Below are 13,871 nucleotides of genomic sequence, written 5' to 3' on the forward strand. Positions count from 1 at the left end.
CTCAAAATTTTAGTACTGAGTGATTATAAAAGAAGAAATACGTGTATTTTAATTTTTAACAAGGATCAATATATCCAAATTTGGCAGGAAGGTTAAATTGCACCCTGTATAAAATATTTGCTGTAATATACCTTTTTTTTCGTTGGGGGAATGCTTTTACACATCCCCGGGGCCTGGGGACCATCGGGGTATTTGGGACTCCCCGGACGGACGTAATATCCGCACCCGGGACTTCCCACTAAAACCCCAACGGTTTTCCGGCTCCTAAAGGTGGGACTACGGGAAACGCGTGATACACGACCGCAGCCCCACCACCTCTGCCTCTTTGGGCTCCACTCGTGGGAACACCACATTCCACACCACTCCGCGACAATGCGCTGGAACACCTAGCATCATGGCCTACCCGACTGTAAAGTGTAATGTAAACACAGTAAAATGAATTAAAATAATAAAAATGATATGATAATAAAAATGAACAAATAATAAATTTTATTTTATCAACAGACAAAAATATAACAAAAGCAGCTAAAATTCGACTTCACAAAATATTTCAACTTTAAGTTATTTTGTTTCTAATATTATTAGATTATTATTATTTAATATTTATCACTCTCCTCTACTCTCACATTTTAATATAAAATCTGAATTTCAAAGAACCTAATTAGTGCTTATCTTATAATTCCTTTGTTTCTTATGCTGCTTTGTATTTGGGCGTCAATACTAGTATAATACTTCATACGACCTAGAAGTTGTAAAACACTCTTTAAATCACCATCAAAAAATGCTTTTGAAACTCTCTGTTGGAGATAATTCAAAATCTTTTTGTTTTCTTCATTCAACCTTAAAATGTCAGCTTCACTTTCTGCGTTTTCAATTTCTTCACTTTTCTCCATAATTTCCATGAGGAATTGATTGTCAACTTCGGTTTTTTCAGGTATTTCTTTACCTAACAAGCTTAGCATGTAAATACCTGAAAAGATGCAAAGGAAATCTTATGAAACTAAAAAATTTTAATTGTTAACAAACTACGCTCATAATTTCAGAGTCATAGTCAAGCATAGGGCTGCCGTCACCTACATAGCTGTCGCCAGTAAAGCTCGACAAAAATCCCGGACATTTGGCCAAAATATGGTTATTTCCACTGAAAGCTCTTAAAAAGTATTTATGATTACGTCTTGCCAATTTTTACTAAATCATTTATCTTTTGGAACAAGAATTTGTAAAAATCTGACTAACTCAAGTACTCGAAATCATACTTCATAGCTTAGCGAGTTCTAATCTTTCATTTATTGCTGCAGGACTAAAATTTGGATTTCTTTCAACAGAAGTGTCCGAATTTCAATCTAACAGTTTACAAAAACCAGGCCGAACGATCCCCGGACACCCTTCAAAGTAGGACAAATCCGGGGAAATACGGATGGATGGCAGCCCTAGCCCCTAGTCAAGCACAATCTCCCAAAAAACCTGCATGTTGTTTGACAGTTCTTTAATCTTCTTCATGTACTTGTAGAATGTAGAGTATATGTACTTAATATTAGTAACATTTTTACTCTATTCAATTTGAGACAAAAGTAACCTACGATTTTTTACACTAAAGAATATTGAAATACCTCTTGAAAGTGGGTCCAGAAGAGTTTTGTAGGCATCATTAACTAATGAAGAATACTCTGCAGATATTTCTTGTTCTTGTTTATTCCTGTAATATAAAAATAGAAAACTTACAATTTATCTATTGCTATTAACTTATGATATTGAGCCTGTCTATCGCCAAGTATGTGTGACTTGCTATGATGTAATACTCAAACATTGCAAGCAAAAATAGATATCAAGACATTTTAGGCATAGATAACAGCATTTAAAAGTTTTCTCACCGATTTGCATACTTGTCAGGGTGAAGATGTTTCTGTAATTCTTTGTATTTCTTAGCTAGTTCACTTTCGTTTAGGTCGAATGTTTCCTTTACTCCCATAACCTTAAAATAGTTTTTGTCCAGTGGTTTTTGTAGAACTCCGCAGTTCGGACAGAATATGTTATGTGTAAGATTTTGAGAATCCTTGCCACATGACCAGCATGACAAATACTTAAATTGTATGAATGTGGATTTATAAAAATTTTTTGCGCAAAATAATCTAGACGTGATCATTTTGTGTTACAGAAATTTTACCACGATATTCAGATATATATCACTTGCAGTATTATTAGTCTGGTAAAATTTATTTCATATAACTAGTGCCTATTTATTAAAAAAGCAAGACAAAATATAAATATTTTCACCAAATTTGCGCACAATGTTGTGTTTAGAAACGAACACAGATTACTAGTATATTTATGGAAACGAATGCCAAAATTTTGCCAAAATCAGCTGTTTGCAGTTTGACTTTTGAGAAAAGTCAAGTGTCATTGTCTGCTTGTCTTCTTCTTCTTTTTTTTTTTTCATATAATGGCACTTCGGCTATAACCATGGCCAGTGTCGAGTATAATATTATGGCGGGAAAACAATATTCTTTATACAATTTTTTTCTATATTATCGTCAGGTCAGTCAGGTCTAAAGTCTAGTCAAAGTCTAAGTATAAAGTAAATACAGTCAAGAAGTCAAGTCGGTCGATTCAGTAAAGTGGTAGGACGCTTTACTGAAACTTTTGATGGAGTTTTGGAGGGAACACAAAAGAGCACGTTTCTGGTTATTACATCACTTTCCTACACTTGTGCACGATAACGAATATTTAATGGTTAATATCCTACCAATATTATACATTGAAAACCCAGATAACACAATTTTAGGAAAATAATATAAAAACACAACATCACTCTTTCACATTCTCCCAAAAACTCCTTCTTCTTCTTTAGGCTCTAGATAAGCGGAAGCCTAGATCCAACCAAATGTTTTTTTTTAAATGCCCCCTTTATGGGACCTCTTGTTAGTTGTTCCCCCTTCCTGAGGAAGGGCTAATTATTTGCTTGGTATTGCTTAAAACAGGTTGCTAAATTATTATAAAGTTAATTTCAATGGAAAAGTAGAAAAAAGTATTTTTGACACCTGTTATTTGACAGTAGAGCTAAAAGTAACGAAAAAAAACGTACGTCCTTGTGTATTCGTTACTTGAACTGTTAGTACTCGTTACTATTGTATCGTTACTTTTTGCCTCATACTGCATAATATGCAGCAGGGTGCAATTAAACCTTCCTGCCAATTTTTTCCAGGGCTTAAGTATTATTAGGAGAGAAACCAAAACAAAAAAATAGGGTGTTATTTTTTTTTAATGATATTATTTTATTCCATTTAAAATCGTTCCAGAACGGTTACTCGCGGCGATGGATATGAGAGGGGGTGACGCGGGGGGAGGCGCGCGCGCGGAGTCACGTCACGCGCGGGCGACGCGTGGTCTGGTGGTCACGATTAAGCACTTATTCCACCTTACTAAATTTCGACGTCTAAATGATTCAGTAACTAAATTTAGTCAAGTGGAATAGCATTTAGAAAGTTACTAAATGCTATTCCACTTGACTAAATTTAGTTACTCCATAATCTCCATAAGGCCCACTTGGGCCGCGCTAAATGTCAAGCGCCATAAGTGGGCTGCGCTCTTCATTCGATTATATTTCGTATTTCGCTGATTTAGAGACTACTTTTGTATGAAGAAGTTTGGTTAGTTACGATCTATGATACATTTGCCACAATCTGAATGCAAAATATTATACAATCTGTGGTCGACGAATATTTTTCAGTCATTTGAAAATCGTGAATTTTTTCGTGTGTGTTCTGCAGTGTTGTGTAATTTGTTTCAAATAATGGATTGATTTAACGAATGTAAGTAGTAAAATAGTTAAATTTACTAATAATTAATAGTTTTAGATAATCATTTGAAAGAAATACATCGTAAAAACTTCTAGGTTACACTCAAAAATTTGGTTTATTTTTTGTGATTTGGACGTGATTTGCTTCATATATTTGTAAATTAATTACATAAAACGCTTATACAAGTTATTACACAATGTATCCAACACAATTTATATCAATATTATGCATTACGTTTCTAAACAATTGAGAATAAAAGTTAACAGGTAACGGCTATTTTCTGCCGGCCGCGCCATTTTGAACTTTATTTGTATAGCACTAATGACGAAGTTTTGCTTGTGGGTTATACGAAACCGGTTTTTTCGGGTTGTAAATCACGGCTGTTTTTATAAACATTTCAAGATGATTCGATGAATTGTTGATACAAGGTTCTAATATTAGGGTTCCGTCGTGTAGATTATAACAAAATATTGTTTAATTTGTAATCAAAGAGTCAGAAAATAATTTTCAAAGTACATACTGTGAAAAGAATATTAAATCAGACTAAATACTACAATTATTATGATAGAAAATTTAACATAGCTGTTAATGTTTTTCACAGAAACATAAAATGTGGGTTGGATGTAAAAATATTACATTATTTGTAAAAAGGGGGCGGGGCTGGGCGCCATTTTTTTTTGATTTTGGATTTCTATTTTTGACAGATTTTTTCCGAGATCCAGTGGACGTCTTTAAATGATTCAGTAACTAAATTTAGTGAAGTGGAATGGCGGCATTTAGAAAGTTACTAAATGCTATTCCACTTGACTAAATTTATTTAGACGTCTAAATTTAGTAAAGTGGAATAAGTGCTTTAATTGTAGTGATTTTTAGGATAACTTTCGGAAGCTATTTCTCAATATTTTATTATAATACGTGTATTTTGATTTTTAACAAGTATTAATGTTACATCAAAATTTGGCAGGAAGGTTTAATAATTGCATCCTGTATAATAATATAGTCTGTCAAGAAAGTGAAGAAATTAAAAAGTGGCAACATCGTAGTGTCATCCCTTTCAAATCTAGCAAAACTAATTTGGGACTTACCAATTCTTAGAATGAGTAACGAATATAATATAGTTAACAATGATCTAGATGAATGACATAGATATATTTCATGACTCATTCAATAAATTTAAAAAGAAAATTTTTGGTCACTTTTATGTTAAATGAAATTATCCTTTGTTAATGAACTGCAATATTTTTTATTTTTTTATTAATTTTATCTCTAAACGTAATTATACACTGTCACAATTTTAATTTTTTGCATGTTCTAAATTATATCAATTAAATTTTAACGTTGTTCGTGGCGGCCGAAAAGGAAGATCTTCCGACCGAGCGAGATAGCATGCTCGGTCAGGCCGAAGCCCACTGACGTCATCTCAGACGTTGTATATATCTTGCCGTTCTCCGAAACTTCGATAGCGCGATGCAGGAATGTTAGGCGAATTGTGGGTACCGCCACATCACTCCCCCCCGAAGACCTGTGGTATTCTTCGATGCGCTTGTGTTGTCAGGTGTGGGCCGAAGCTACGCGTGCAATGACCAGGAGAGGGACCCCGTGCTCTGCTTGTTGACCGGTCGTTGTAGCCTATGGCTGCCCCGTTCAAGCCAGACGCGGGTTCGCCAATTTAACGTTGTTAGTGGCGGCCGAAAAGGAAGATCTTCCGACCGAGCGAGATAGCATGCTCGGTCAGGCCGAAGCCCACTGACGTCATTTCAGACGTTGTACCTATATAACTTGCCGTTCTTCGAAACTTCGATAGCGCGATGCAGGATTGTTAGGCGAATAGTGGGTACCGCCACATCACTCCCCCCCGAAGACCTGTGGTATTCTTCGATGCGCTTGTGTTGTCAGGTGTGGGCCGAAGCTACGCGTGCAATGACCAGGAGAGGGACCCCGTGCTCTGCTTGTTGACCGGTCGTTGTAGCCTATGGCTGCCCCGTTCAAGCCAGACACAGGTTCGACCGGCGCGGACCTCCAACGCGGCTTATGGTCGAGGCGACCCGGTTATGCTTGATGTCTGCTGACGTGGTGCGGAGGGGCGAGGAGTGTTGATGATGATTGATGTCCAGAAGGATGCGTGTTCTTGTCGGTGGTCACCAATTTAACGTTGTTCGTGGCGGCCGAAAAGGAAGATCTTCCGACCGAGCGAGATAGCATGCTCGGTCAGGCCGAAGCCCACTGACGTCATCTCAGACGTTGTATATATCTTGCCGTTCTCCGAAACTTCGATAGCGCGATGCAGGAATGTTAGGCGAATTGTGGGTACCGCCACAAAATTAAATAATGAACTATTTAATATTAAGTAATTTTAGATTTTATTAATTTTTATCATTAATATTTTTTTTACAATTTATGTGTCAATTCATTTTATCCTTCTGCCTTCTGTTTATTGTATTTTTCTTTTATTGACTTATTATTATTATTATTTTTATTCGTTTGTAATGTAGTATAATATGAATTTTACTGTTAGTTTTTAATTAATTTAATTATTGTAGCGTCATAATTTTGTGTTTGAACTTGCTATTGTAAATGGTGTGTCACCTACTAAGGTACATGCATCAGCTCCTGTTGACTATTTATGATCATTTCCATATTTTTTTAATGTATGTACTGTTGGTGTCCTTACAACAATAAATAAATAAATAAATCAATCTAAGAAAAAAGGGATGACACTTCGATGTTGCCACTTTTTAATTTCTTTACTTTCTTGACGGACTATACATAACACAGCATACTGCACAGTATAACACAATTAGTCGTGTCGTTTAATATTATTAAAAACCGTAAGATTATATTTTAACATATCATATTATTGTTCTACCCAGACTATAATTTTTTTTTCATAAAATAAAATTAAACCTAGTTACCGCTTATAAAATATGTCGTCGTGACATTTTAGTAACAAAAAAAAAACATATTATTAAAATAAAAAATTATGGCAACTACCAAAAATGCGTGTAACGAACCGCATTCGTGAGTAACGTTTCGTTACTCGGTACCTACCTACTAGATGGCGACACCCGTTACTCAGTAGGTACCGAATACATTATAGTATACGCCATTTGATGTTAAAAACGATGAAAACGCTCAAAATAGGAGGCATTTTGAGCGTTTTAATCATTTCTAACTTCAAATGGAACGCGGGAATGTTTGTTATACAGTTCGACAAGGCTTTATAATATGAATATGTTAATAATGTGAATGGGCGCTGCTGGTCAAGAGAACTGTCAAAAATGACGTTTTTGTATGATAAAAGCATGGACTTATTTACTGCATTATAAGTTTATGGATAAAAGCGTTAGGTACCGTAGTTCCTTTTCTCACCAGTCACCACGTTCATTAAAACGTAGTAATTTTACTCTCTTTGACGTCCATATACAGGCTACATCCATAAACTTATAATATACCATCCTTGTCGAACTGTACAACTAGTGATGTGCCAACTCGGAAAAACTAAACTCGATTTAACTCTAGTTAAAATTCACGTAACTCGGGTTGAACTCGAGTTTTTTTTTAATCGTTTATTTACTTATCTAAAAAAATACAGTATTTAACAAAGTGCCGTACCACGGAAACCACGTAGTGTTTATCTGCGATCCAGCGAGTCGCTAATTATTACACAATAAGTAGATTGTTATTGACTTGTTATTTAGGTAAATGTAGTGCAGTTGTTACTTAGCATACATTACATACAACAACATAATATTATTAGCTATTATTTTTAACATTAGGTAAGTAGTACCGTTTTAACTTATGATACAAATTCTTAGCAATATACTTGTTGGTTTTATCTATAGCTTTTACAATTTTTGTAGGTCATTTGGTAGTTCATTAGCATAATGTGGTATTAGATAATCTGAAGTTCTTTGACCATAAACATTGTTGAACTTTCGCAATACATATTTATTAAAATAGGATACTGTTCTTAAGTTCGAAGGTCTCTTTTTTTCTATTAGACAATCTGGATTATAAGATCTGTTAAAATTTGAAATTTAATTTTATCATATACACTCATAACATGACAATATTTAAATAATTCATTTTCACTGTTTATAATTTTCTTTATAATATTCTTAGGAGTAATATTTTTTAGCATTTTTATTTGTAATTTGTAGATAGCTTCTAGGTATGTTTTATAGGTTCTACCGTAGGTACTTATACCATCTCTAAATAGTATAAAACAAAGTCGCTTTCCGCTGTCTGTATGTATGTGTGTGTGTATGTATGCTTAGATCTTTAAAACTACTCAACGGATTTTGATGCGGTTTTTTTTAATAGATTGAGTGTTTCAAGAGGAAGGTTTATATGTATAACATATGCATAATATGGTAGAGAAACACTGATAATTTTAGAGGTTTCTAATGTTATGTCGTAAATAAATTCATTTTTTTGCGTTTATATTGCAAACGCTGGCTAAACCCTAAGAGATAGATCAAAATAATGTACTACAGTATTGTACACCTTAATAAGGTAAACAAAAAAGTCCGCGATGGTATATGTCTATTTCTTAGGGATAACTCACAATAGCCATTTTTGTTCTTTACTTTTTACGAAAAATAATGGCTTATTTACGAAGCGATTTTAACAATTTACAACATTAACCCTTATCCAAATAAACATGTTTGGAAGCTAAGACATTAAATGTAGATTATAATTGTCTTTTACACTATACAATTTCGATCAATACTTTAGAAGTTTTCAAACGTATAAACTTACGCGGAATCAAAAAATATGTCGCGCGGCGGCGGCCGAGGGACATAGCGGTTACGGCGGAACCGGCCGGGGGCTCTCATAAGCTTCGGGCTTATGTTATTGTAGTAGATAGTGTATTTCGTCATTGTGTGGTTGTGCAGACGGTAACGCAGAGGAGCAACCACAGCGCTTTCTTTCAGATATTCATTGTTTCTGGTTCTTTGGTTTCTGAATTGTCGATAAAAATATATTTGACTTGGTTAGAAAAACGGACTTTTGTTTTTGCTTTGCGATTGGGTTATTTGTTGCTTTGTGGGTATTACTATACGATCATGCCTGGAAGACGTCGTCGTTCGAACATAGGTCGTAGTACAGTGAATGCCAAAAGAGCACGTTCAGCAAGAGATGAAGAATCGTCAACGGAACGTGAGACTCGCCTCAGCCAGAATAGTGATAGAAATCGGATACAGAGAGAAAGAGAATCGTCTGTAGAGCGTGAGGCTCGCCTCAGTCGGAAAAATGATAGAATTCGGATACAGAGAGAAAGAGAATCGTCTGTAGAGCGTGAGGCTCGCCTCAGCCAGAATAGTGATAGAAATCGAATACAGAGAGAAAGAGAATCGTCTGTAGAGCGTGAGGCTCGCCTCAGCCAGAATAGTGATAGAAATCGAATACAGAGAGAAAGAAAATCATCCGCACAGACTCATAGCAACACCGAACAAAACGAACAACCAAACAGCCACAGACCCGAGAGAGTAACTAATTCATGGGTAAATAAAGAAAATTCTGCCAATTTTTGCGAAACTTTTATCGTTTACGCAGCACAATAGGAAAAATCACCCGATTTTGAAACATTCTTCATTGGTGCTCCGCTTCTATTGGTCTTAGCGTGATAATATATTATAGGCTACATCCTACTAATATTATAAAGGCGAAAGTTTGTTTGGATGTATGGATGTGTGGATGTATGGATGTTTGTTACTCTTTCACGCAAAAACTACTGAACGGATTTTAATGAAACTTTACAATAATATAGCTTATACATCAGAATAACACATAGGCTACAATTTTAACCGACTTTCAAAATGGGGGAGGTGTTATGTTCGTTTTCTTATATTCAACGATTACTCCGCCGTATGTTACCCGATTTTTATATTCACAAAAGTGGTGATCTGATGAAGGATCCATAAGTAATCGAGGGAACTCCTCAAAACTTATAGGGAAACGTGTGGTGACTTCGGTTTCGTGAGAAGTATTCTAAGCATATGCTACCAACAAGTAAGATTTTGCACCGAGATATACCTGGTATACCGTGGTTCGGAAGGCGCTGAGAGAACTCCTGATTCTTTATAGATACAAGTTTGGGAGTTTCGGCGTTGTTTTAAGAACAGGAACCATTAGAGATATTATCACGCTAAGACTAATACGACCGAAGAAACTCAGGAAAATGCGGGAAAAACGGGGAAAATATTTATTATGGGAAAATGTACGTTTTCTGTAAAATTCCTAAAATACGCGGGCGAAGCCGCGCGGGACATCTAGTAAGTAATAATCGAGTCAGCTAAAGCCAGGTAAAGTAACCTTAGTATTTTAAAGGGTAATTTATATTTCAAAACGTACAACTTACACGTTATTGATTTTAATTTATTACATACGTAATTAATGTGAGGGCCCCAACAGAATCAGCTATCGATTATGAGACCGATGTACTTATGTTTGTCAACTACTTCTAGAGAGGAACACTGGCACGAGATGTTCGTCTGGGGCGAGTGCAGGCAGTTATGTTCGTGCAAATATATACTAGTAATCTGTGGTTCGTGCTCACAGAGAATTCAACTCGAGTTAGTGACTCGAGTTGCCCATCACTATGTACAACATTATTTGACAGATGATGACATAGATATTATTATTACAGATCAATTATGATAAGTCAGACTTCAAAGCATTGAGGACTTGAGCCTTGAGGTAATATATACTTCATCGGCTCACTCACAGATTACTAGTATATATTTGGGCTCACTGAGTCGGCCACTTGTAAAGAAGAAGATATACTTCATCTATGCTTCAAAGAGGTTTTTTACAATATATAGGTACTAGTAATGTGTTTTTTACTTTTTAGGTTATGAATATCTCGTATTTTATTTGGAATTAATAATAAGAAAATAAATTTAACTGTTGAAGCTGAAAATGTTGCGACAGTTTACTTGGAATTTAATTCAAAGCCGTGGTGTGAAACAGTTAGTGAACGTCAAATGGAAAAGACCCGATTACGTACCAGCCTATAAACCTGAAAGATCTGGCGATTTAGAAAGCAAACCTGAAATCCCAAAATATTCCCTTCCTGAGAAATATGCTCTAAGTGAGGAAATAAAAGAGTGAGTGTTTTGGTCATTACCTTTGAGTTTTTCATATAATATCATTGATCATTACTATATTTTGTTATTCATTGCAGTTTCCACAACCATACAGTTCCAAATTGCATGAAATAATTTAAAGTTATTACTTATACGCTTTTCATTTCAGTGCACCGGAGTTAGTGAAAAGAATCTTTAGTGTAGAACATCTGGGCAAAAAAGAACATAACAACTTGGTCCGGAAGGAACTCATAAACAGAGTTCGAAGGCACAAATATGATGACAATACAGCAGAAACTAGGAGTAAGAATGTATTTATTGTTATCATCATGAAAAAGTCATTATTAGTCCCATAGTGTACTTACATACAATGTGTACACATGTATGTAATCTATGACATATTTTATCGACAAATTGGCTCTCAAATTTTTTCTTTTTCTCACAGTTGTAAAATGGCAGCCATTTTAGTTTTTCTCGGGCTTTTACACTAATCAGGCCTTGTACCATGAAACTGTTTTGAGACTCAAACAATCAGACGAGAATGCCGCATTTTACTCCAACAAACGTAAAATGAAGTTGTTAGAGCAGGAATCGGCATTATCGTCCGATTGTTTGAGTCTAAAAACAGTTTTGTAGTAGGCCTTCTGACCAGTACTTCTCATGTAAATATCTTATGAAGATAAAAAAGATCTCATTTGATAGCTAAACTTGTGGACTACACTTACACAGGCAATATGTTATAAATTTCGTGGAATTTAACATTGGAAAACCAAAGTTTAAGGAAATAAAAATGTGTATTTTTAACTAATGGCTTTTTGTAAAAAATCTAGCATATTAAACTGGTTCCTTTTTATTTTAAGATAGAGGAGGTTTTCATCTTAAATAAATTGCTTTATTTCTATGCTCTAAGTCAGATAGTTTAGAAGTTATAACAATTTACTTATGAAATATGGGTCAGATTAGTATGAAGCCAGAGAAAAAAAATTATTTTCAAAAGTTAGAAAAAAAAAAGTTTTGAAAGCCAATCTGTCACTAAAATATGCCATACATCATGATAAGGATCGGACATCGGTGTCGGGACACATTGTATGGTATAAAATATACCCAATATTATACCCAATAATATAAAAATATTATCCTTAGGTATTGTTCAAGTCTAAAATTGTCTAGTATGCAACATAATTAAAATTATAAGATTAGGTATGACTATGATTGACATTGGTTTAAAAAAAATTGCAGTTGCGAGATTCACTGGTATTATCCGATGCTTGCAGGAGACAATGGAACAATATCCAAAACATACCAAGGCCAAAGTAAGTTTTAATAAAATATAAAATAAAGTCTTATGGAATGAAAAATTACATAAAGTTTTTCTGGACTCCATGACATCAAAAACTGTTCTAGAAATACTGCAGACTCAATGAAAGCTTTGAATATTATTATTATTGTTTGTATATTTTAACTTTTAAGTACATTCATATATTTTACTTTGCTTAAAAATGGTTTTCAAATGGTTTAATGACTGTTTTTTGATAATGTTACAAATATTTTGTCAGTGATTTAAAAACAGTTTTAAATATGTTTTACAAAATGATAATAATTAGGTATTGTTAAGTGTTTAATATTTAAATTAAAATGTTTCGTTATATTCACAGCAAGTAGTTCAAGAACTTATTGACAAAAGGAAGAAGCTGCTCAAATTCTTGCGTCAATATGATTATAAGAAGTTTGAATGGTTACTTGAAAAGCTTAACATTGAATACAAAGGACATCCTGAGTAAGTTTTTATAATTATTTTCTTCTTAATAACTACAGTAAAAGGTAGATATGTTGCAGTTGGATTGTATAATCTGCCATATTACATTATGGCTATCTGTTATCAAAAAGGGCAGTTTTGAAATGTATTGATTCAATGAATAGCTGGATCATCATTGCGATACGTTCTTCAATAAGGTGGCCCACGTTGTACCGCCTCTAATTTATCAAGCTGCTGTATTTTCTAGATTATGACAAAGAAATAAGGAGGGCTATGTTTATTGAATAATGAATGTGTACATGTAACAAACCCACAAAATAACCCTCCTGGCACAGTTGAGTAAAAACCACTGACCTCTATAATACACTGGACAGGCTATGCCATACAAAATGACAGCTATTTTTTGTGCCGATTTGAAGCGCCGCGGTGAGCGTACTGTGAACTAATTACATAAAAATTACAACCGCCATTTGCAAAATAGTAGTTATGTCTATTGTTATAGTAGTATAGTAAATAGGAACATTTTATTGATAGCGATTGGCTGTCCAGTGTATTATAGAGGTCAGTGGTAAAAACTAACACCTATATTTAAAGTCACAGAAAATTTTCTGTTTCAGATCATTTCATAAGCTATCACGAAAGGAGTCGCTAAGAAAATTAACAGAGATGCACTGTGATGAAATAAGACAAAAGAAGCTGGAGGATTATAGAAACTTGCTCGAAAGTCAGCAGGGGCCATTTCTGAAGGAGAAGCTGCAGGCTCTGAAATTCATCAGAAGTGAGCAAATAGAGTTACAGTTACCTATTACAGTTACCGAACAACATATTAAGAAAGTTGAGGAGCAGCTGGAAGAATGGAAAGCAAAAGACGAATTGAAACAGCAGGCAAGAAAGAAGAAGAGACATATACTTTTGGATTAGAATAATATTATTTTAAAACAATAAAAATAATAGATTATGTATGCACATCTTTCTTTAAAATACCTTTGTCTGAGTATTTATTAATTTTATTATTAATTTGCTTGTTTTTTGGCCTAAAAAAATATCAAGTCGGAATACATACTTACTTACTATAAAAAAGATGTTTTTTTTTTTCTAAAATGATTTATTATGTACTTATTGTAAAAAATACAAAGCGTTATAGGCACCTTTAAGGACGGATAATTTACATCAAATCCAAACAGCTTACGTACTAAGGAAGACAGTTTCATAGATCTAAGGATTCCA

General features: G+C 34.4%; 2 protein-coding genes across 2 annotated transcripts; one reads left to right on the top strand and one right to left on the bottom strand.

Moving 5' to 3' along the window:
* Window positions 1-607: 607 nt before the first annotated feature.
* On the bottom strand, window positions 608-2,316 carry LOC121727732 (iron-sulfur cluster co-chaperone protein HscB). Its single transcript, XM_042115712.1, has 3 exons — window positions 1,872-2,316; window positions 1,611-1,696; window positions 608-970 (listed from the first exon to the last, which is right to left on the bottom strand). The coding sequence occupies exons 1-3, from the start codon at window positions 2,141-2,143 to the stop codon at window positions 669-671; spliced, it is 660 nt and encodes a 219-aa protein (XP_041971646.1). The 5' UTR covers window positions 2,144-2,316; the 3' UTR covers window positions 608-668.
* Window positions 2,317-10,643: 8,327 nt separating this feature from the next.
* LOC121727718 (28S ribosomal protein S15, mitochondrial) lies at window positions 10,644-13,606 on the top strand. Its single transcript, XM_042115696.1, has 5 exons — window positions 10,644-10,909; window positions 11,058-11,191; window positions 12,128-12,201; window positions 12,544-12,665; window positions 13,262-13,606. Exons 1-5 carry the CDS (start codon window positions 10,722-10,724, stop codon window positions 13,563-13,565), a joined length of 822 nt encoding a protein of 273 aa, XP_041971630.1. The 5' UTR covers window positions 10,644-10,721; the 3' UTR covers window positions 13,566-13,606.
* The last annotated feature ends 265 nt before the right edge of the window (window positions 13,607-13,871 follow it).

The sequence above is a fragment of the Aricia agestis genome, chromosome 6 (genome assembly GCF_905147365.1).
Source record: "Aricia agestis chromosome 6, ilAriAges1.1, whole genome shotgun sequence".
Classification (NCBI taxonomy): Eukaryota; Metazoa; Arthropoda; class Insecta; order Lepidoptera; family Lycaenidae; genus Aricia; species Aricia agestis.

Excerpts from the sequence above, each read along its gene's own strand:
- LOC121727718 (XM_042115696.1), top strand. The coding sequence starts at position 10,722 with ATGTTGCGACAGTTTACTTGGAATTTAATTCAAAGCCGTGGTGTGAAA. Across the intron at positions 10,910-11,057 it reads CTAAGTGAGGAAATAAAAGA|TGCACCGGAGTTAGTGAAAA; the intron begins GTGAGTGTTTTG and ends TTTTCATTTCAG. Across the intron at positions 12,666-13,261 it reads GAATACAAAGGACATCCTGA|ATCATTTCATAAGCTATCAC; the intron begins GTAAGTTTTTAT and ends TTTCTGTTTCAG.
- LOC121727732 (XM_042115712.1), bottom strand. The coding sequence starts at position 2,143 with ATGATCACGTCTAGATTATTTTGCGCAAAAAATTTTTATAAATCCACA. Across the intron at positions 1,697-1,871 it reads CCTGACAAGTATGCAAATCG|GAATAAACAAGAACAAGAAA; the intron begins GTGAGAAAACTT and ends TTTATATTACAG. Across the intron at positions 971-1,610 it reads TCTGGACCCACTTTCAAGAG|GTATTTACATGCTAAGCTTG; the intron begins GTATTTCAATAT and ends GCATCTTTTCAG.